This window comes from Tetrao urogallus (assembly GCF_951394365.1).
Source record: "Tetrao urogallus genome assembly, chromosome: 6".
Lineage (NCBI taxonomy): Eukaryota > Metazoa > Chordata > Aves > Galliformes > Phasianidae > Tetrao > Tetrao urogallus.
In genome coordinates, this window is record NC_136819.1 from 7,019,955 (window position 1) to 7,041,896 (window position 21,942).

General features: G+C 58.9%; 4 protein-coding genes across 4 annotated transcripts; 2 read left to right on the forward strand and 2 right to left on the reverse strand.

Moving 5' to 3' along the window:
- Positions 1–468: 468 nt before the first annotated feature.
- Positions 469–5,078, forward strand: VWCE (von Willebrand factor C and EGF domains; the record flags this gene model as incomplete). Its single annotated transcript, XM_079537052.1, has 19 exons — positions 469–578; positions 921–1,015; positions 1,084–1,173; positions 1,272–1,400; positions 1,483–1,599; positions 1,668–1,784; positions 1,986–2,114; positions 2,185–2,465; positions 2,546–2,642; positions 2,706–2,788; positions 2,959–3,046; positions 3,156–3,241; positions 3,315–3,432; positions 3,579–3,664; positions 3,968–4,219; positions 4,296–4,386; positions 4,600–4,682; positions 4,761–4,839; positions 5,011–5,078. 19 exons carry the CDS (start codon positions 469–471, stop codon positions 5,076–5,078), a joined length of 2,199 nt encoding a protein of 732 aa, XP_079393178.1.
- An 865-nt stretch (positions 5,079–5,943) lies between these two features.
- On the reverse strand, positions 5,944–10,662 carry LOC306947677 (pepsin A-like; the record flags this gene model as incomplete). Its single annotated transcript, XM_079537053.1, is given in 15 exon segments — positions 5,944–6,180; positions 6,325–6,454; positions 6,534–6,650; positions 6,819–6,997; positions 7,342–7,475; positions 8,594–8,735; positions 8,884–8,976; positions 9,094–9,232; positions 9,303–9,419; positions 9,541–9,649; positions 9,652–9,739; positions 9,844–9,962; positions 10,082–10,199; positions 10,288–10,444; positions 10,607–10,662. Coding segments are annotated over 15 exon segments (1,935 nt in total).
- A 4,379-nt stretch (positions 10,663–15,041) lies between these two features.
- VPS37C (VPS37C subunit of ESCRT-I) lies at positions 15,042–17,301 on the forward strand (the record flags this gene model as incomplete). Its single annotated transcript, XM_079537723.1, has 5 exons — positions 15,042–15,092; positions 15,295–15,407; positions 15,478–15,649; positions 16,256–16,338; positions 16,582–17,301. The coding sequence occupies exons 2-5, from the start codon at positions 15,315–15,317 to the stop codon at positions 17,299–17,301; spliced, it is 1,068 nt and encodes a 355-aa protein (XP_079393849.1). The 5' UTR covers positions 15,042–15,092; positions 15,295–15,314.
- Positions 17,302–19,065: 1,764 nt separating this feature from the next.
- CD5 (CD5 molecule) lies at positions 19,066–21,942 on the reverse strand (the record flags this gene model as incomplete). Its single annotated transcript, XM_079537713.1, has 10 exons — positions 19,066–19,151; positions 19,269–19,385; positions 19,513–19,566; positions 19,954–20,085; positions 20,165–20,449; positions 20,739–21,101; positions 21,252–21,314; positions 21,385–21,654; positions 21,774–21,812; positions 21,891–21,942. The coding sequence occupies 10 exons, from the start codon at positions 21,940–21,942 to the stop codon at positions 19,066–19,068; spliced, it is 1,461 nt and encodes a 486-aa protein (XP_079393839.1).

A 21,942-nucleotide genomic window follows, 5' to 3' on the forward strand; every position in this document is an offset into this window, starting at 1 on the left:
TGCTGCGTGCTCCTCTTTGGTGGGTCCCCGTGCAGGGCTGGGAAGGCAGCCCAGTGCCGCCAGGAGGAGGAGGAGGAGGAGGAGGGGTGGGGAGAGGCCAGCCCGGAGCTCTGCCAGATGTGGGAAAGGAGAAAGCAGGGGGGACGCTGAGCTCCCTTCTCCCCTCTCCAAAGAGTGGGGACCCCCTCCCTCGGGGAGGAGGAGGAGAAGGTCGGTGGCGCTGAGGCCGAAGTGCGGCGAGGGCGCGAGGCTCGGCTCGAGCATCCCCACGCTCGTTCTCCCGCGCTGGGGCAGAGGAGGATCGGGGCCCCCCGGCGCGCCCCGCTCTGCCTCCCTCCACCCCCCGCATTGTTCCCGGCCCGGCGGGCGGGAGGAGGAGCAGGGCCAAGGGCCAGCATGCGGTAGGCGCCCCGTGCTGCAAGGCAGGCAGGAAGGCAGCGCTGGGAGCGTGCCGCCGGAACCGCTGGCATGTTGGTCGTGCTGCTCGTCCGGGCTGCCTGTGTGTCCCTGCTCCTCCCGGGCGGGCAGGGCAGGGTGTACTCCGGGAGGAAGAAGCCGGCCAGCTTTGCCGTGGAGAGGTAGCCTGCCCCCCTTTTCCTTATCCCTACCCCAGCTGCACCTGGCGATGGCGGCGTGCAGCGTCCTGCCCACGTGCGCCCCATCCACTACCGCGGATGGTAACCCTCGCGGGCTGCCTCTCCCCACGTCTCCGTCCTGCCCAGAGATGCCTCTCCACCACCCCTCCGTCCCACCGCATCCCGCAGTCATCCCGTTGTACCCCGAGACCCTTTCCTCAGATCCGTGCCGCTGCATCGTCGGCACTCCAGCTCCCTCACGTCCCCATCCCCGGTCCCCCATCGCCTCCTCACGTCCGTGGGGCTCGGCAAAGGGTGACCTCCTCCTTCGCCGCCCGCTCCCAGGCGCCACGTGGGGCCCCACATCTGCTTCTCGGCTTTCGGCAGCGGATGTTGCCCCGGCTGGATGCTGGCTCCGGGCAGCGGGCAGTGCATCCTGCGTGAGTACGGGCGCCGGGGATGGCACCGGGTGGGAGTCCCCGCGCCCTCACGTTCCCGCGCCCCGCAGCGCTCTGCTCCTTTGGCTGCGGCAGCGGCTTCTGCATTGCACCCAACCTCTGCTCGTGCCCCGATGGAGAGCGGGGCGTCACCTGCCCAGGTAGGGCCCCATCCCCTCCACGTGCCACGGAGCCGAGGGCGCACAGTTGGCTTCCAGGGTGCCCCCGGTGTCCCGCAGAGCCACTCTTTGCCTTCCAGAGCCGCTAGGGAGCTGCGGGGAGTACGGCTGCGACCTCTCCTGTAACCACGGTGGGTGCCAGGAGGTGGCCCGCGTCTGTCCCCTCGGCTTCTCCATGGTGGAGACGGACGCCGGCGTCCGCTGCAATGGTGAGCTGGGGGGAGCGAGGTGTGGCCGGAGGGGGGTTCCCAGCGTTCCCCAGCCCCCAGCTCCGTCCCTTCTCGCCCGCAGACATCAACGAGTGCCTGAGCGCTGCCTGCGAGGGGCTGTGCGTCAACACCGAGGGTGGCTTCGTCTGCGAGTGCGGCCCCGGCATGCAGCTCGCCGCCAACCGCCACAGCTGCCAGGGTCCGTGGGGTCAGGGGCTGGGGAGGGCCGCTCAGCTGGGGCGCTGAGCCTCAGCCTCTGCCTGACAGATACTGACGAGTGCCTGGCCACGCCGTGCCAGCACCGCTGCAAGAACAGCATGGGCAGCTACCGCTGCTCCTGCCGTCCTGGCTACCACCTCCATGGGAACCAGCACACCTGCGTGGGTGAGTGCTGCACGCGGGCTTGGCCGCCCGCTGCCACGGGCTGCACCACGACAGCTCCCCATGCGCCGTCACCCCTCCCCTACGTGCCGGCACCACGACTCCCCCCCACATGGTAGAAACCCAACCCTGCTATGTGCCCGTGCTGTGCTCAGTGCCACGGGTGACACCGCTGGGGACACCAACGATTTCCACATCCCCCAGATGTCAACGAGTGCCGGCAGCCGGGTGAGCGCCGTGCCTGCCAGCATGCCTGCCACAACACACTGGGCAGCTTCCTCTGCTCCTGCCGGCCTGGCTACCGGCTCAGCAGGGACAGGGTGTCCTGCGAAGGTAACCGCCTGTTCCTCCACGTGGGAACCCCCAAAATCCCCGTGCTGACGCCTTTCCCCTTCCCTCCCAGGCTTCCCCAAGGCCATCCTGGCACCCTCGCCCATCCTGCAGTCCTTGCAGCACCCCCCCACGCATATCCTACTCCCTCCCGGAGCTGGGGGACCCCGCCTGCTCCCCTCTCCTCACCTCCCTGCCGCGGCACCAGGCACATCCATTCCTCCCTCCCCTCACGATGCCATCGATCCGCCCCCTGGGACTCCCACATCAGCTCCTCTCTGCTGGCATCGTGGGGCTCCCCAGGAGCCAGGCGCTCGCTGGAACGAGCCAGGGTGCCAGAGCTGCAGCTGCCAGGTGAGCGTTCCACATACCTGCATCCACACATCGCCATATTCCCACATCCCCGTGCTGTGCCTGAGCTGTGCCCACCCCAGCAGGGAGGCCAAGTGCTGTGCGAGGCCATCACCTGCCTCATACCGTGCTCCCACCCTCTGCCCGCCCCGGCTGGAGGCTGCTGTCCCAGCTGCACAGGTGAGCCCTGCCCCCCCCATTCCTGTGCCCCCCCTGTGGCCTGCTCTGACTCCCGGCTCGCAGGCTGTCTGAGCAACGGGGTGGCCCACACTGAAGGAGAAGTCTTCACTCCATCAGATGGAAACTGCACCATCTGCATGTGCCTGGTGAGTGCTGTGCAGTGGGACAGGGCTGGGGGCAGTCCTCCAGTCCTGTCCCGGATGCTCATGACATTGATGGGACACACTGGAACTGTGGGATCCAAATGACGCACTGCCACATGCCAGGACTGACATCCATTGCTCATCCCATGACCGCCCCACATTCCTCTCTGCAGGCTGGCAATATCTCCTGCATCTCCCCCGAGTGCCCCCCAGGCTCCTGCCCCAGCGCCTCACCCCCCAACTGCTGCTCCTGCCAGCCAGGTGGGGTCCTGCCAGAGATTGAGTGGCTGTGGGTGGCTCTGCCACACGCATGGGGTCCTGGGGGGGCTCAGCTCCCCATCTCAGCCCTCGTTGCCTCCCTCCTGCCCAGCAAAATGTAGCTTCCATGGCCAGACCTACGCGCACGGAGCCCGCTTCAGCTTGGATGGGGACGAGTGCACTACCTGTGTCTGCCGGGTGGGTCCGGGGCACTTCTTATTGTCCCGTGAGTGGCACAGAGCTGCTGGGTGATGCTCCCTTCTCCCCACAGAATGGAGAGGTGGAGTGCTCTTTTGCCCCGTGCCCAGTGCTGGACTGTCCCCAGCACCAGAGGCAGCTGCATCCCGGGCAGTGCTGCTTCAGTTGCAAGGACCCCCCGCGCCCCTCGGGTGAGCTGGGGTGTGGGGCACCAGTTGGGAGAAATGGAATTGGGGATGCATTGCCACAGGGTTCAGGTGGTGTTTGTGTACCCACATGTGGCAGAGAGTGACAGGATGAGGTGCCCTCTCCCCAGCCATGTCCATGTCCCCACCAGGCTGCTTCGTGGATGACAATGGGGTAGAGTTTCCCATTGGACAGATTTGGTCTCCAGGTGATCCCTGTGAGTTATGCGTATGCCAGGTGAATGAGAATCTACTCTGTTTCACTCCTCCTACCTGTCCACATCTCTGTCTCCATCCCCATCCCTTCCGTGTCCCCATCCCCTGTCCTCATGCCTTGCCTTGCATCTCTGGGGTTGGCTCAGGGAAGGATGGAGGGTCTCTCTCCAACTGCCTCCTGCCTTGGCCATGCTTCAGCCTCTGCTCTTCTGCCATCCCCAGCTCCACAGGCTTTCCACCCTCCCCCCATACTGTGTTAAAGCTCCCCCGCTGTGGGTTCAGCCTGTATGGCTTCAAGGTCTGTGCCACTTGTTCCCCCTCGCAGGCTGATGGCTCGGTGAGCTGCAAGCGGACAGATTGCGTGGAGACATGCCCCTACCCCATCCACATCCCGGGGCAGTGCTGCCCCGACTGCTCAGCAGGTGATGGGGACAGCAAGGGACAGGGTGACGACACAGGACTCCAGGCGCTGCAACCCCACTCTCAACCCATAGGATGCACCTACATGGGGCGGATCTTCTACAACAATGAGACCTTCCCGTCACTCCTGGACCCCTGCCTCAGCTGCATCTGCCTGGTGAGGCATGTGGACTTTGGGGTGTGGGCATTTGGGCACCCTGACCCACTAATGCCCAGCCCCCACCTCTCCCCAGCTGGGCTCAGTGGCCTGCTCGCCCGTGGACTGCGCCATCTTCTGCACCTACCCCTTCCACCCCGAGGGCGAGTGCTGCCCTGTCTGTAAAGGTGAAATCCGGGGGCATGGGGACTTGGGGACAGGGGGACGTGGGGACACAGGGACATGAGGACAGAAAGACGTGGGGACACGAGAACACGGGGACGTGAGTACATGTGGGTGTGGGGATGCAGGGACGAAGGGGACAGGGGGACATAGGGATGTGAGGACACAGGGACACAAGGATGTGTCCCCCACCCCTGCTCCGAGCACTGTCCCCCTAGACTGCAACTATGAGGGCAGGAAAGTGGTGAATGGGCAAAGCTTCAGCCCCGAGGGCCGGCCCTGCATCCTCTGTACCTGCCAGGTGAGCTCACGCCTCCTTCTTCCTTGCACTCCTCATCCCCCTCATCCTCCTCATCACCCTCTTCCTGCTGTGCCACAGCTCGGGGAGGTGAGCTGCGAGGAGAGGCCGTGTCCTCAGTCCTGCACTGAGCCCACTGCCTGCTGCCCACGTTGCCAAGGTACCACCTCTGTATGTGGGTGCCCCAACCTGGCTTTTGTCCCCAGTGTGGGATGCAGGAATTTTAGGGAGGGATGAAGCTAAATGTGGGCATCTCTCTCTCTCTGCAGCAGACAGCCTTCTGCAGAGCAGTGACACATCTCCACTTCTGTCCCCATCCCCAACCCCACAGCCATCATCCCTGTCTTCATCTCCATCCCCATCTCCATCCCCATCCTTGTCCCCATCACCATCCCATGAGGGCACACCCCAGACCCCCCGCCACCGCCTGGCCCAGGTCCTGCTCCACACCAACCCCCTCAGCCCTTCTCTGGGGGGAGAGCCCCCTCCCAACACCCCGAGCCCCCCATTGGGCTGCCCTGGTAAGGCCACAGGATCCCCAGCCCTCAGCAGCAGCCCCAGCTCAAGGCAGGACGCTCAGGAACAGCCTGGGGACGCGGACATGGACACATAGAATCACCCACACCTGGAGGAGGAGGAGGAGGAAGGCTGCTGGATTAGCAGGCCTGGCTGGCCAGGCACAGCTGAAGATGGGGCACTGAGGTGCACAGTGGATGCGCCGAGCAACCAGAGGTGGTGATACATCCTTGGGCAGTGGGCACAGGGACCCCCGGTCCTTCACCACTCCATGGTGCCAGAGGCTGTGGGTCTGGGGTGCCAGTGCTCTTCCACCCCCAATAAAGTTACCCCAGTATTTATGCTCCAGGCTCCTCCTTGTACGCACCCAGCCCAGCCCCACTTGGTGTTGGGGACACGAAGAACTGTGCAGCTCTTAGGGATCTTATCACTCTCTACAGCGAAGAGGAGGTAATTACCTCAAAGGGGGTAATTAGCAAAAGGACAAGAGAAGATGGCCTTAAGCTGCGCCAGGGGAGGGTCAGGCTGGATATTAGGAAATATTCCTATCGAAGAGTGGTGCTGCGTTGGCACAGGGTGCCCAGGAGGTGGTGGAGTCACCACGCCTGGAGGTGTTTGAGAACCATGGAGATGCGGCACTGGGGGACGTAGTCAGTTGGCACGGTGGGGATGGGTCCACAGTTCAACTGGATGGTCTTAAAGGTCTTTTCCAACCTTTATGGTTCTGTGATTCTGTGACTGGTGTGCCTTAGGCGGTGAGCGCCAGCCACACCATGCTGTTGGCTCTGTCAAAGACACTGTAGTAGCAACGCAGGAAGACGTTGCCAAGGATCCATAGCTCACCAGTGGCCATGGGCAGGGCATAGGCTTCAAAGCCACTCATGCAGGAGCCATCCTCCCTCTGGATGGATGGGGATGTGGTGAGTGGTGGGCAGCCCGTGGGAACGGTGTGCTGGGGCTTGGGACTCACCTGGAGGATGTAGGACTGGGTTGGCAGCGGGAATTGAGCGCCGGCGATGACAAAGACGATAGACAGAGATGGGCAGAATGGAGCTGCATCTCACTGTGTGCTGCCATGGAGGGGACAGCCACCACTGTCCTGTCCCTGCCTTCATCCCCATGTGCTTACCAGACCACTGGGGCTGCGTGTGGCTCCCATCTTACATTGGATGTGGCGCACGCTGAGACCAGGGCCTGCCGCTGTCCAGGATGGCGTGGCAGCCATGGATGCAGGCGATGGGGAGGCATGCATGGCGAATCTGGAGGCACGGCATGTCCCTTAGGCAGGCTGTCATCCTGGTGACGAGTCCCCATACCCATGCCACGTCCCAGCACTACCTGTCCACCTTGATTTGCCGGTAGGTTTGGGCAGTCAGCGGGATCCAGCTCAGGTTCCTGATGAAGTGGCAACTGTTGATGCCACCGAAGAGCACAAAGCTGCCATTTCGCTCATCACTGTGGAAGTGGGGTGCCCATGGGGTGCCAGTGCCCTTCCAGGGCAGAATTCTGCTCCCAGGTGGGAGCTGTGCATGCCTTGGGGTCAGCCCAATGCGAAGCTTTCACCACTGGTCATGCTTTGGCTCCAAGTGTGTCGGAGTTTGCCTACGTGCTGCTGGTACTTACGGGGTGAGGTAGATGGAGAAGAGGTCCTGAGCCACCAGGCCTTGGCTCATCGTGTTGTCAAACAGCGAAGTAGCACCGGAGGAGGCGATGTGGGGAAAAGCCAGTCCCAGGAAGCCATCAAAGGGCATGTGGACAAGGAAGGAGCCAGGCTCCCTCTGGCTCAGCCCAACCATCTGGTTCTGCACCCAACCTGATGGGGAAAGCTTGGGGTGCACCACATCCCCCCCCACCCTGTGCCCCCTGGATGCTCACCGTGACGGTGTCGTAGGTCAGCACGCCAGCCATGCTGTCAGCACCATAGCATGGTCGCGCTGCAGTGGGTGGAGGAACGAGCCAGGTCTAAGCGTTGGTGGTTGGCTGCCTCGGGAGGTGGGAGGGATGGGGGAGAGAGCTGAGCAGGGCAGGAGGGCTTCAGTCTTCCCTAGTGACAGCATTCAGCTGCCAATGCAGGGCCTGTTGGAGGCTTCCACTGCCCCCTGCCCACAGAATCCCCCAGGCACTGGGGTCCTGCCAAGCCCCTCACGCTCACATCCATGTAGTTTTCCAAGAGCTCCATGGTGGTGGTGCGGCGATGCTCGACTGCTGGGGAGAGGGCTTGCTGCAGCAGGAGCTCCCCCAGCACCCCGCTGTCCTGCAGCACTCTGCTCTGTCTTCCTGCTGCAAGATGACCCTGTGGGAATCACGGAATCGCAGAAACACCAAGGTTGGAAAAGACCTACAGGATCATCCAGTCCAACCATCCACCTATCACCAAGAGTTCTCACTAAACCATGTCCCCCAACACAAAATCCAAACGTTCTTTGAACACGTTATCAGAACAGAAAGCAACAGAATATACACAATGGATTGCTGTAACTGGAGCTGTCACTGCACTGCACCTGTCCTGGAAGGACTGCAGCTGAGCACAGCGACAACCACAGGGATCCCACCATGACCACCAGTGTTCCCTACTTTGTCATCAGGGTGTGGGTGGCTACTGCCAGCCCCATCAGCCACAGCCACCTCATGGCACAGGGATGCAGTGCTGCACTGTGGGGTGCCTGCCCTTAAATCACAGCACGCAGAGGCACTGCCAGATGAGGCGTGCCAGCACCCTGATAAACCAGCACTTTCATCCCACTTGGGGACACTTACTGGCCACCTGCTACCTCGGCACTGGGCCCCTGACACCTATCAGCTTCCTGCTGTCATGCCACTGTCCTCTGACACTTATAGGCTGCCCGCTGCCTTGCCTGGAGATGTGGGGTGTTTGCACAGCTGGGTGAACCACAGGGAGCTGGGGGATGCAGTGGCACCCAGGTGGCAGCAAGCAGCATCACCAGCACCATCCTTAGATGAATCCCATCCCTGGGATGAATCTTCTGATTGTCCCTTCTGTGCACAGGAGACATGTGTGGCTTGCTGGAGGCTGGGATGAGCCAACTGGGAGCTGCCAGGGACTCAGTGCAGGTGCTGCCAACAGGAGCCAGCGAGCCATGTGCCAGGAACAAACACAGTTTAGGAGAGCCCTGCCAGCATGGTGATGGTTTTGTCCTGCACCCTGGATACTTGTGGCCAGCAAGCATCATGGTGGGGAGAAACAAAGGGCCTCACCAGCAGGAGGAGCCCAGCCTGACATCATCAGCACCATGGAGATGCTGCAGCCTGACCTGACCCTTTCCCAGAGAAACTCAACACATGAATGCGTTTCCAAGGCTTTATTGTGCTCAGTGACAGCAGCAGCCTGAAAGAAAAAGTGGGGTCTGGCCCAGCCAGGGGCTGAAGGGGCTCAGGACAGGGAGAGAACCCCAGTGCGTTGTTGCTCCTGTCGAAGATCACATAGTACCTGCGGATGAAGACATCGCCAAGGATCCACTGCTCACCCGACTCAGTGGGGGTGCCCATGTTTTCGATGCCAAGGCTGCAGGCCCCGTCCTCCTGTGGGCAAGGATGGAGACCATCACCAACTGCCCAGGACACCCAGAAGAGTCCATCCCCACCCCTATCTCCATTTCCATCCCATCTCCATCCCATCCCCATCCCATCCCCACCCCTATCCCCCTCACCACCCCCATGGGGTGCTCACTTTCAGCACGTAGGCGCTGGCTGGCAGGGTGAGGGCATAGCCATTGATATGGAAGGTGATATCAGGCAGTTTGCTGATGTCATCACAGCTGATCTGTTGGGAATATGGGGTCAGTGGCCCCTCTGGAACCACGTGTCCTGGAACCAGGGCAGGACCTTGGCCTTCAGGAGGATCCTGAGTCCTGTGGGTTCCCAGGACCTCCTGCCTCACCTCGTCATCAGAGCTGACACCCAGGTCACTGATGACACGGTTGTAGGCATCTTCGGGCATGACTAGCAGTGAGGTGCCAGTATCCACGATGGCCTGGCAGGTGAGGCGGCAGGCGGCGTACTTCTCGCCAACGGTGACCCTGCACGGAGCCCGGAGGTGAGATATGGGATGTCACCACCCTCACTCTGTCCCATCACTGCCAACAATACCTGTCCATGGTGATCTGCCAGTAGGTTTCAGCAGAGAGTGGGACCCAGTAGACGCCTTTGGAGGTGTAATTTGGGTCGATGCCACCAAAGAGAACAAAGCTGCCTGATTCCTCATCCCTGTAGGAGCAGCCATTAGGTACAGCGGTCCCACGGCCCAGGATCCCCACAGCATCGAGGGGATGTGATGCTGAAGCCTCCAAGGGACCCTCAAGGAGACAACCTTCTCTGTGGGACCTACTTGCTGAGGTAGACGGAGAAGAGGTCCTGGGACACCAGGTCCTGGCTCATCATGTTGTCGAAGACAGGGGTGGCCCCAGAGGAGGAGATGCTGGGGAAGGCCAGGCCAGGATGCCATCAAAGTTGCAGTAGTAGAAGAAGTAGCCAGGCTCACTCTCAGACAGCCCAAAGATCTGATTTTTGACATCGATGCTCGAGACCTGGTAGGAGAGATGGGGAGAGCAGGATGAGCTGGGTTGGGGCATGTGGCATCCCCATGTCCCCACGTCCCGTGACACAAGCAGCTGGATCGCTGCTGCCTTACGGCCACAGTGTCATAGCCAAGGATGCCACTCATGCTGCCGGTGCCGTAGGCGATGTAGACGGTTTCGTTGGTGCTCACGTAGGTGGAGGACTTGAAGGGGTTGAAAACTTTGTGGTTGCCTGCAGGTGTGAGAGAGGAATGGTCACAGCCCATCCCACCCTTGGGCAGTGAAGGCAAGGTGACAACACGTGGCAAAAGGGGACACCATCCACCAGCCCTCAGGGAGAGGGATACTCACTGCAGGCCAGGCTTTTGCAATACACAGAGGGCACCCACAGGTTGGAGGAGCCAGTGTCGAAGATGACAGTGAAGTCCTGCGGCGGGGTGCCGATGGAGATGGTGCCATAGTACGAAGCCTGTGGAAGGAGGTTAGGGGGATAGGAAGGTGATGAGAGAGTTGGTGAGGGGCTGGTAGCCCTTGGGTTGTGGCTGCCCCCTGCTCACATCCATGTAGTTCGTCATGGGCTCATAGGATTCAGTGGCAGTAAAGACATGGTTGTATTTGGAGGCTGGGTTGTAGGGATGCTTCTTCAGGAAATCCTCCAGCAAGCCATGCTCCTTCAGCTGCTTCCGCAGGGACTTTCCCTTCTGCAGCGGGATCCTGAGGTGTGGGAGAGATCAGGCTCAGGGCAGGGATGGGGATCAGGGCACAGAAGTTTGGGGGACACCCATGCTGTGCCTTGGCCGTGGCTATGGCTGGGCACTGCGAGCTGCCCCCTGTCCTTGTTGAGCCCCATCACATACCCACCACCACACTGCTCACCTGCGGATGTCGCAATGGGCCAGGGCCACCAAGCTGAGGAGCAGGAGCAGCTTCATCATGGTTCTCTGTGGCAAGTTGCCGATACCAACGGTGAAGTGCCAATGTGCCAGGAGCCCCAGTTGAGTTCCTTATATACAGCCCACGGTTGTTTGGCCAGCAGCCCCGATAAGAAAGGCAAACGGCCATGTGGGAGTTATCGCAATGTCCGCAGAGGACACCAGGGGAATGTCAAGGTGATGGCTTGCCATCCCCTCCACTGGGGCAACCGATGCTTAGGAAGGCTCAGGCCCCAGGAGAAACACATCCCAGCGTCCTGCAGTGCCATGGGGAGGCCCAGGTAGATGCTGGTCTGATTGCAGACATGGAGGATGAAACTGGGACCAATTAGGGGATGAAAGTGGGGATGCTGCTGGCCAGGATGACACAGAGCTCACCCACGTGTGGTTGCATCAGAGGTGCTCAGCTCTGGTTCGGGCACCGTGGTGCCATGCGCATGAGCCGGCACGGTCACCTTGTCCTGTGCACAGAGCACAGGAGGAAAACAGAGAGAGCCTGCAGCAGTGAGCGCCAGCCTCAGCCCCACTTCTTGCAAGGAGAGACAGGAAGATGGATGCTAACTTCACCAGGGAGAGGAAAGGAGAGCAGCCTAGTAGGGTCTAGCAGGCGATGATAAGGGCAGAAGGGCTGAAATGCCCGATATCCCTAGGCAGGGGACAACAGCATGCCCATATGGCAGTCTTCCCGCTGGGAAAAGTTTTGGTCAAATGCTCTTATTGCATTTAAAATACAAACTGGAGGAAGCCTCATGATCGGGACTGGTGCTGTGAAACTATGGTATTCTGTAACTTGGCCACTCTCATGGTCACCTATGTTAGCAAGAAAAGCTCCAGAGCAGCAATAAGTGGGCTCAAAGATGAAAAGTAGCTCTGTGAGCAGGTTTTCCTGTACCAAAAAAAACCCCACATTCCTCATGTGTGTTCTGAAAGATGTGCCTCTGGGCAAGAAGGCCACTTCTCAACGCCCTAAATCATAGAGACACAAAATGGTTGGTTGGATGTGACCTTAAAGCCCATCCAGTTTCAACCCTCCCACCAAGGGTAGAGTTGCTCATCGTGGGACAGGCCAGGGTGAACCCATGGGAGGACCCCCTGAGCTGCCTTGGTCATCAGAGGGTGGTGAGGCCCTGGCACAGAATGCCCATGGAAACTGTGGATGCCCCATTCCTGGAGGTGCCCAACACCAAGCTGGATGGGGTCCTGGGCATCTTGATCTGGTGAGGGGCAACAAGCCCACGGCAGGGAGTAGGGCTGGGAGGGCTTTAAGATCTCTTCCAACTCGGCCATCATATTTTTCTATGATCAACAAGGGCAGGCAGATGGCTCCAGGGGTTGAGCAGCTCTGAGATTGGCCAGAAGCTGACTTCCCTCTTTCTTAGGACTGTTGCTGAGACTTCTCCCAAATGAACAGGCCCAGACAGCAGACATCAACAGCCACACTCACATCCACGATGTCCCCCCAGGGGCAGGTGAAGGTCGAAGAAGGGCTCAGAGCCTGAAGGCAACTCATTGGCAAGGAGTAGGACCAGACTGGTGGCCAATACAGGGGGGTGAGGCCCTGGGGCTGCTGCCTGTTTGCTCATACGTCAAGCTGCATGTGCCTGATAAGAAATGCAGGTTTTTTCCACTGAGAGGCCTAAAGGAAGTTTTCGGAAAACTGTTTGTTTCCAAGGGCTATTGATTTCATAATCTTATCCCGATGGGAAACAGGCTATGAAGGGGGGAGAACAGAGTGTTCCTGGTCATTTTAACGAACAGTGGAGACAGGGAGGAAGTGGAGCATGGGGACCTCACTTCACAGTCATGGGTTGATCAAGAGCTGGGCAATGTCAGGGAGATGTGGCTGCTCTGGAAATGCCTTTTGGCAGCTACTGTATTCAAGCCAGGAAAGACACAATCAAGAAATCTGCACATCCCAAGGTGTCATCATTGCTGGGAAACCAGGGTAAAAGATGCCTTACTTTTGGACACACAGGAAGGTTAGGTGACTTGGATTTGAGTGGCAAATAGCTCTGTCTGGATCCCTGTGTGGCTTTGTCAGCAACAACAAAGACAAGGTGGGAATCAGTTGCACCAGACCATCCCTGGTGGCTAGGTGCACAAAAAGTCTGGATGGGAACGGTACAAGATTGGGCACCAACACTGATGTTGCATTGAACTATCATATGTTATATTGGCCCCCTCATCCCAGGGGCCAAATCATGTGGTGAGGAACTTTGCTGATGAAGCTCCAGAAAAGCCCTACCAAACAGACCTGGTGCTAGGCAGAACTACCCTTGCTCTGTTGAGGAAAAGGTATCCATTCCTAGAGCTCTACTTGTGCCAGCTCAAAAGGCTCAGCCTGAAAAAAAGTCACCTTCCTGAGATATAGTTTATCCTGGTAACAGCAGATCAAGGAAGCAAACTTGTTTTCCTCTCCCTGTTCCATCTTTCCTGACCCTTCTGTAAGGGCAGACTGAGAGGACAGGAGTCTGGTTTGACTCTCCTGAGGTGTCAAATTCCTAGAACTTGATGTAGCAAGGTTTGATTAATATCAATAAAGGAAGAGAGATGTTGGCTCCTTACTGGGCAGGACCTTTGGATGGTGAGGCCAGCTCTTCCCATCTGCTGTGGGAGACCCAGCCAGTGACTGAGGCCACCCGCAGTATCAGCCTGTGGCTGAAGCACATGATTTGTGAAGCCCTTGGGTTACATGAGAGCAGGTACAGGAAGGGAGCTGGCTGGGCTGCAGCTCCCTTGTGAACCACATCTGCGATGTGGTGCTGAGAAAGTTGAGTGACTGTTAGGCTCAAAGGGACATTAAACCAAAACCACAAGTGAAAAAACCAAAGGTGATATGTGAGACAGAATCAGGCTGCTGAGCTGAATTCTGTACAAGATTTTTTAACCCTGCACTGATTTTGTGTTGCTTTGCTCCACCTTCGTACTGCCACCTCCCACTTTGGTGCCCAATTAGCTGTGAACAACATCAGATCCACTCATCAAGTCTCCCCTCAATGGTATCATTCACATACAATACTGCTTATCCCGTACTCAGTCCTTACAGTTTGACAAATGGTGAGCTGGGATGGTGCTCAGCCCTTTCATGTCCCTGGAGACTGTTCCTCACACTATCGATCCTCCTTGAAAATATCAATCTCCCTTTGGAATTTCATGTCCCTTTCTGCAATAACATTGGGTTCTGCCGAGGTTATCATCCCTGCTATGCACCGACTGGACCACTGGGTACTGAGCCAGATCTGTATGACTCATGTTTGTCATACAGAAGCCAACAGGGCCTCACGTGGCACATGGAAACCAGAGTGCCTTTCTGGAGCCATGTGCTTGATGGCAGCACCTCTGAAATATTGCCATGACCTTGCTGTGGTCCCCTTTGTGTTCCACGCTTCCTCATGACTGTCTGCACAGAGCTTTAAGCTGAAAGATGAGGCATTCAGATCAGTTATGAGGAGGAAATTCTGTATTCAGAAAGTGATGAGGCCCTGACGGAAGGGAGCCGTGGATTCCCCATCCCTGGAGGTGCTTGCTCAAAGCCAGGCTGGATGGGGCTCTGGGCAGCCTGATCAGGTGGCAACAAGGGATTGGGGCTGGGGAGGCTTTGAGGCCCCTCCCAACCCAACCATTCTGTGGTTCTGTGATCTTAGAAGTCCGTTCCAACGCAACCATTCTGTGGTCCTATGGTTCCATGAAATGTGGACGGCAGCATTCTGCAGACCACAAGTGGACAGCAGGTGTGTTTGCCTTGCTGCTCGCGTTGGTTGCTTTATGCAAGGCAGGCTATTCACAAGGACTTGCTCTTCTTGCATTTCTTGCAGGGCTCGCCGGCAGAGCAGCAAGAGCAGCACTCTGATCCGCCTGAGCCAGCAGCTGTTGCAACGCTGTGAGAAGCAGCTGCTACTCAGCGTGAGATGCTTTACACAACACAAAGGAGCTCCCTGCATGGAACCCCTGCAGTGTGGCTCGAGAAGCCAGGCCCCGCTTCAGCTACAGCCACAAACCCAGCCCACACCGAGTCCAGGCCACAAGATGGCGGCGGCGTCACGCACCCCTCGCCGCCAGGGGGCGCCACATCCCTCAGCGCGCAGCGGCGGCGCTCACTTCCGGTGAGGCGCCGGAAGTCAGTGGCGGCGCAGTCCGGCGGCCCGAAGCCGGGCGGAGCGCGGCTGGGCTTTACGCCCGCCGGTGTTTGCGGCCTTTCGGTGCTGTCGTGGGCATCGTCGCGTTGGTGGAGGGGCTCCGCGCTGGGTCCTGAGCGGGGACGGTGCTGGGGAGAAGCGGGCCGAAGGAAGGCGAACCTTGACAGGAGCGCCTGGTGCAAGCGAGCGGCCTTCCGGGTCTCTGTAAGAACTGAAGCTGTTTCTGTATCCTTAATCGGATCGCTGCCTGATCGCGGGGGGCTGGGTTTGACTTCGGGGAGGTTCAGGCTGAGTGTGAGGAAAGATTTCTTCTCGGAAAGAGTGGTGAGGCACAGGCTGCCCGGGGGGCGTAGTGGAGTCACTGTCCCTGGGTGTGCTCAGGAACCACGGAGATGTGGCACTGGGGGACGTGGCCCAGTGGGCGTGGGCTGGGCTGGATGATCTTAGTGATATTTTCCAGCCTTACTGCCTTTTTGAATTCCTTTCCCTGTTCTAGGAGGCCGTGGCTGTCTGAGCATGGACACCCTGAAGAACCGTACTGTGGAGGAGCTCCAGGCTTTGCAGGAGGATGCTGCAGAGATCGAGCGCTTGGCCCTGGAGTCCAGGGAGGTAAGCAGTGAGGCAGGCAGGTGAGGGCTGGCTGCGTGGCACTGTGCTGACCGTGGGCTCTGCTCCTCAGGTGCAGGAGCTGCAGCTGGAGAGGGAGATGGCGCTCGCTGCCAATCGCAGCCTTGCTGAGCAGAACCTGAAGTTCCAGGTTCCTCTGGAGACAGGACGTTCTGAGCTCTCCAGCAAGTATGAGGAGCTGCAAAACCTCACTGAACGCTGTAAGGAGCAGAAGGCAAAGCTGGGTGAGTGGCTTCAGTCTCATTTCCTTTCGTATAATTGCAGAACCACACAGTGGTTGAGTTGGAAGTGACCTCAAAGCCCCCCAGCCCTAACTACTGCTGTGGGCTGGTTGTCACCCACCAGATCGGGCTGCCCAGGGCCCCATCCAGCCTGGCTTTGGGCATCTCCAGGGATGGGACACACAGCTTCCTCAAGAAGCTATGCCAGGGCCTCACTGTACCCTGAGTGAGGAATCTCATCCTCACAGCTAAGCCAGATTTTCTCTTCTTTAGTTTTAAACCCTTCTCCCTTCATTCTGTCACTCTCTGCCTGTGTAATAGATCTTTCTCCTCTGTTTATAAGCTGCGTTTAGGTACCAATCAGGTATGTCAGTGGTTAAGACTGTTTCCTATTGAGACTTTTTCCTTACACCAACATTTTCCAAGGTGGGAAGACAGCGTTGGAAAGGCACGTGGGGCACAGAAATGAGGACAGTGAACTCCTTCTGCTTTAGGTTTTCCTTGTGTCTCAGTGCAAAGCTGTGGAATAGGTGACAAGCTCTGTTAGACAGGTCAGTGTACTAACGTTTTTGCCCCAGTCTGTGTTTATTTCTCTGCTCTTTTCCCCAGAGAAATTTTCAGCCGCAATGCATCCTCAAATGTTGCTGGATCTCCTGCAGGTGGAAAGCCAAAAAATTGAAGAGGAGTCTGAGGTGAGCTTAAGGTTTGAAACAATTAGCAGTTCAAGTGATTAGTTCTAAGAGGTTTGCAGTTACTCTCCCAAACCTAATCCCTTAAATCAAGGATTATCTTTTTGTAGCTTGACATTATCGCTCCAAAAAAGGTTGGATTATTCTTTCTTTGCTTCTGTGCGGTGCGGTCCTGAAGGAGATGTCAATCCCAAAGTGGATTTGGGGAGGCAGCACTGAGGGATGTTGTACTGTCTTCTCTTCCAGAAAATGGCTGAGAAGTTCCTGGAGGGTGAGGTGGTCCTGGAGACCTTCCTTGAGCAGTTCTTGGTGATGAGGAGGTTGTCCCACTTGCGCCGGGTCAGGGTGGAAAAGCTGCAGGAGGTGCTGCGGAAGTCACGAGCACCACAGGAGCCTGTCAGGGACGCACAGCAGCAGCAGCCTCCTTGTGCACCCGTGGACCCACCGCAGCTACTGCCCGTCCCATCAGGGGCTCCTTCCTTTCCTCTGCCCTACAGCCCGGCCCCAGCCATGCCGCCTGGCCCTACAGCGCACGGTGCTCTCCCACCTGCTCCTTTTGCAGGTGCCCCACACACCACAGGACACGTTGCTGCCTCTCAGCCCAGCGCCCAGCCCGCCCTTCCCTACCAGCCTCCTCCAGGTGCCACGTACCCACCCTTGCAGGCTGCTGACTCCGCACCGGGCTTCCCCAAGCCTCCCCCAGGCGCCTCGTTTGCACCAGCCTACTCCTGGTCTCCATCCAGGGGCCCACCGCATGTCCCCTCCTTTCCCTCCACTCCACCACCCAGACCTGCCTACCCACCCTACGCACCCCCTGGGGCTGGGCGGCCACAGTGTCCCTACCCCACGCAGCCTCCCCTCCCCAGTTTTCCGATCCCCCCTCAGCCTCCCTATCCACCAGGGCCACCCTGTGGGTACCACCCCCCACCCGGGAACCCCCCGCGCCCTGCTTGGCCTGGCAACTAAACCAGACGGTGTCCTCTGCTGCTCCCTCCTCTTTGTGGACTGAGGAAGAGGAGCGAGCCCAGAGCGTGGCTCTTCAGCCCCTGCACACCAGAGTGTCGCATAGGATGCAGTAGCAGCCACACGTCTTTGGGATCATTGCGAAGTGGTTGCCGGCGGGCTGAAGTGGCTGCTTCCCAGCAGGTTCATCCAGGCTCTGCTATAGCACCCAGGCAGCCAGCTGTGTGTTATACGTGGGCTGTGCACTGATAAGGCCTGCTGGGAGCCTGACCGCTCTGTGTGCAAGCGAGCAATCCTCTGGGTCTGCCTGTCGTTTATAACACATGTAGTGTAGGAATTCCCAGCTTCTTCATAGATATCCCAAAGGTACAGTGGGAATCACAGTATTTCAGCCACAAAATGTTTGCTGTCTGCAAGGGGCCCTCCTGAGATAGGAGGTGGGAATAGCTGGGCTCGCAGGTGTGTTGCAGCTCAGAGATGCTGCCAGCACGCCCTAAAGCAGAAGTGCATCCCAGTGCTGCCCCTTTCAGGTGACAAAACCCATCTCCACGCTGCCCAGGAGCCTCCGCATCCCACACAGGTTCTGACTGAGGGCATGAAGGCTCCAAGCACAGGATGTGGGTGCTTTTACACTAAGAGCGGTTCATGCTGCCCTGGGGGGTGTGCCCAGGTTGCACGGAGGAGTTGGTGTTGCACACTCAGCTGCTCCTGTGGTGCCCAGGGGTGGATTTGGGATTCCCCTTCTCCGGAAACACGAGGTGATGGGGAGCCAGGGCTGCTAGCAGAAATGGCGTTTGCATTGCTCAGCACTTTTTTCCTACCAATACCGCTTCTATGTCTGTAAGTTATTTATAAGGGGAGATTACTAATGGACTAGAGCAAGAGGAATGCTTTAGGGGTCGATGGAAGCAGTCCCGCATGGTGGTTAATTACAGTAATAAAATGGTGAATCGTACACGGAGTCCCAGCAGTGGTACCTTCAGAAATGACAGAGCTCTATTGATCTTTCCGTGCCATCTTGGCAGCCTCACACTGACTTCCTCTCCATTTTGTCAACTCAACCTTTCACCCTCCTGCACTGTCTTCTAGCGCATCCTTCCTGCTCTCCGGCTCTTTCTCCCCGAGGGGCCCTTTGCTGCCTTTCTGCACGTTTCTTGCTCATCCATCCCTTGTGCTGCTGGTGCCTTTTGGTTGGCCATCCGAGGAGCGGCGCGGTAGCGGAGGGTGGAGAACAAGGCATCGTTACCAGAAATAACCATTTTATTACCAATTCAATGGATTGCTTCTCGATGTTTCTGTTCTTCCTGCGCTGCCCATCCACGCTTTGCTTTTTGCACAGCCCTTGTGCTGTCCTGCGCACGCGCAGCCAACTTCAGTTCTCTGCTTACAGCCCCAAGGCGCGCGGTTGCATCACGGCAGCCCTTGGCCCCATGGTGCAAACTTTCAGATGCATGCAGAGCTCAGAAAGCCCCCACCTTGCGCTTTCCCAGGCAGGAAGGAGGCCCAGAAGTGAGAGAATGAGCAGGAAGAAGCAAAAGGTTGCTCAGAGGCTGAGGCGCATCAGCACCCTGAGGCTGTCGTGGGGTCAGAGATGAGCGCAGCAAAGGATGCGAGTGGGCTCAGCTCCAGCAGAGAGATCCCCAAGTGAGCAGGGTGGGCTCCAGCACCGCGGGGATGGGGATATGTGGGTATCCACCCATCTGTTCCTCCGGCTCTGTGCAGCTGAATTAACCGATCCCATCAATGGGGCGGCCCTACCTCTGCATCTCACAGCCTGCGGGCAGAGTGCAGGTCGTAGTCACTGTCAGAGGAGTTGTCCAGGGCGCTGGCAGCTCGTGCTGTGCCTTCCAGGGCTGTGGATTGAACCACACACGGCTCCTTACCCAGTGCCACCAGATGGTGCCTGCATTGCAGAGCCCCAAATTCATCCTTCCCCATGGGAAGGGAGTGCGCGTTGCCAGTGTCCTCACCTGGGTACGCCGACAGGCCCTTCTGGGGGGGCTGAGCATAATCATTGTCCCTCCCCTGCGCCCTCTGCTCCTCCACTCTTGCCCTCGGGGTGACAGTGCTGTTGCGGTGGAAGGAGACTGCAAGGCAGGGTGGCTTGGGAAGAGTGCTTGGTGCCACCAAGCCAGCACTGCATTGACAATTCAATGTGGTGGCAAGAAGCAAGAGCTGCTTACAGCCCACGCCAAAACCCCGCTCCCTGCTCACCGCTCTGGTGTAGTCCCGTGGGGCCGATCCACTGCCGCTGCTTCTTCTTGGAGACTGTGAGGAAGGGATGGAGAGAGGGAGGGAGAGGATGCAGTCAGGTTGTGTCCCCCCAGGAGCCCACTGTGGCCCCATCTGCCATGCCCAGTAATCCTCCTGGTAATCTCCTGTCTCATATTGAGCGCTCATTTATGCGCCTAATCCTCGTGCTGCAGGCAGCACGGGGACGGTGGGGACAGGGTGGTGGCAACGGCGTAGGGAAAATGGGGATGAAATGGTAGCACTGATATAGGAACAGTGAGGATGGAGTGGTAGCATCTGTGTGGGATCCAGGGGAAGGCATATGGAGTGCACACACATCACCCTAAAAACTCCAGAGAGGTGGGGGATGCGGTTGACACAAAGAGAGGGGTTTGGGGACAGGTTGGGGGTCTGGCCACCTACTCCTCTTCATCAGCCTCCTGTAGGCAGGGGGACCACAGATGAGCAGCAGGACTCCCAGCAGGAGCAGGGCCAGGCAGATGCTGGCCACTGTGCCAGGTGCGGTGCCAGCAGGAGGTGGCTTCGACATCTGGCCTGGGAGAAGATGGCGTCACCATGCAGGTGGCACCCCCAAGGGAGTGGCACTGCGAGGGGTGGGCGCACAGCTGCTTACAGACCACATGGGTGCGAGAGCAGCCATAGACCTCCTTGGGGCTCTCGGGACAGAGGTGGAGGTAACGCTCCTTGCAGATGATCCCACTGGCATGGGAGTCCCGCAGCTCGACGCTGAAGGAGAGGTCCCCACAGCGCAGCTCCCTGCAGAGCTGGCGGCCTCGCTCGACACGGTGTACCTGCTCGTCACATAGCATGTGCCAGTGGCCCCTCTGGAACACCTCGATGTGCCCCTCGCATGGCGTGGGGCCGCCTGCCAGCCTGCGCCCGGCACGTGGCTGGGAACCTGCAGGGAGAGGACTGGTGGCATGGTGGCACAGACAGTGCCATCCCATGGCAAGCACAGCCATGGAAACCCACAACAGCAATATGTCATCTCATTAAGCCCCCCAAGCCCCGCAGGACAGCTTCAAAGCCTGAGCAGATGGAGGCGAGGGCCAAGGGCTTGGCAATCCCATGGCACAAGCAGGATGCTGCGTACATCTTCCAGTAACCAAATGTGTGCAGTTTTGTCTTTGTATGTGAGTGCAAGGGGCACCACTGCCACCCATCCTGTGCCCCTGTCACACGCTCACCTGGGCAGATGAGGAAGGTGGACGCTTTCCTGTGCCCATGGCTGGTCCAGCTGAAGCAGTCAAGCAATTCAGGGCTGGTGCACGGCACCACTGCCTCCCACCTCACGGGCAGGCGGCTCTCTGATGGCAGAGACACGGGGCCACCCACTGGGCCACCAATGGGGATGTCAACAGTGTCACCCACCGCGACACCAATGGGGATACCACTGGGGTTGTTGCAGCCAAGTGCATGGCAGATGCGGGTGGGCAGCTCCGGCCAAACGTCTGGGCTGAGTGCCACGGCCCCCCATCGGCCCCGCAGGTGCAGCTCCACAAAGCCTGAGCAGCTGAAGTTGCCATCCACCAACCGCAGCCATGGGGCGCCTGGGGAGGGAACAGAGACAGTGCAGCCATCACACGCGTGGACCTCGGCCCCAAATTCGCATTGGTGGGGAACAAAGTCCTCGCTATGCAAATCCTATCCCGCCACCCAGCTGAGCTTCTGCAGGGTGGCTGTGGACAGGGGGCTCTCACCGGTGGGCTCAGGGCTGGTGGTGGGAGGCACAGGTGGGGGCTCGGTTCTGGTGGGCTCTGGCTCTGAAATGAGAAGAGAGGCAGCAGGTGGGGGCAGTGGGGGCACAGATGGCCTTAGGAAAGCCATGCTCACCACTGCAGGCGACGATGGCTTGCTGGCTGCAGTTGGCGGCCACCCAATGGCACCTCTCCATCCCCTTGCACCGCATAGCCCATGCCTGCTGCTCCTCGAGGTTGGGAGGCATGAAGTTCAGCTTGGTAGGAGGGCCACAGTCCAGCTGCTGGCACACACTGTCCTGGCTCACACCATCCCAACACACAGGGCTCCATCCGCTCCACATTTGCACCTCCAGTAGCCCAGTACAGCGGCAGCCACCACCAGAGAGCCGCAAGGTGGGCTTTTCTGGAACAGTGAGCATTGGTGGTCAGCATCCCCCGCCTGGCACTGGGCAGGCATCCCATGCCACCGTGGAACCATACAGGTTCCAAAACCCCAAAGCCGGAGCCCCAAAGCGCACTGACCTCCAGGGCCCAGGGCTGCTCCTCTGTGCCTGCAGCCAGCTGCAAGAGAAGGAGACAGCATCAGCCTGCGCCCCACACCGTGGGCAGTGTGCCCCAGGAGAAGCACCGCGTACTCACCCCACATCCCCACCATGAGCAGAAGGCACAGGGCGGGCGCCTGGGCTGCCAT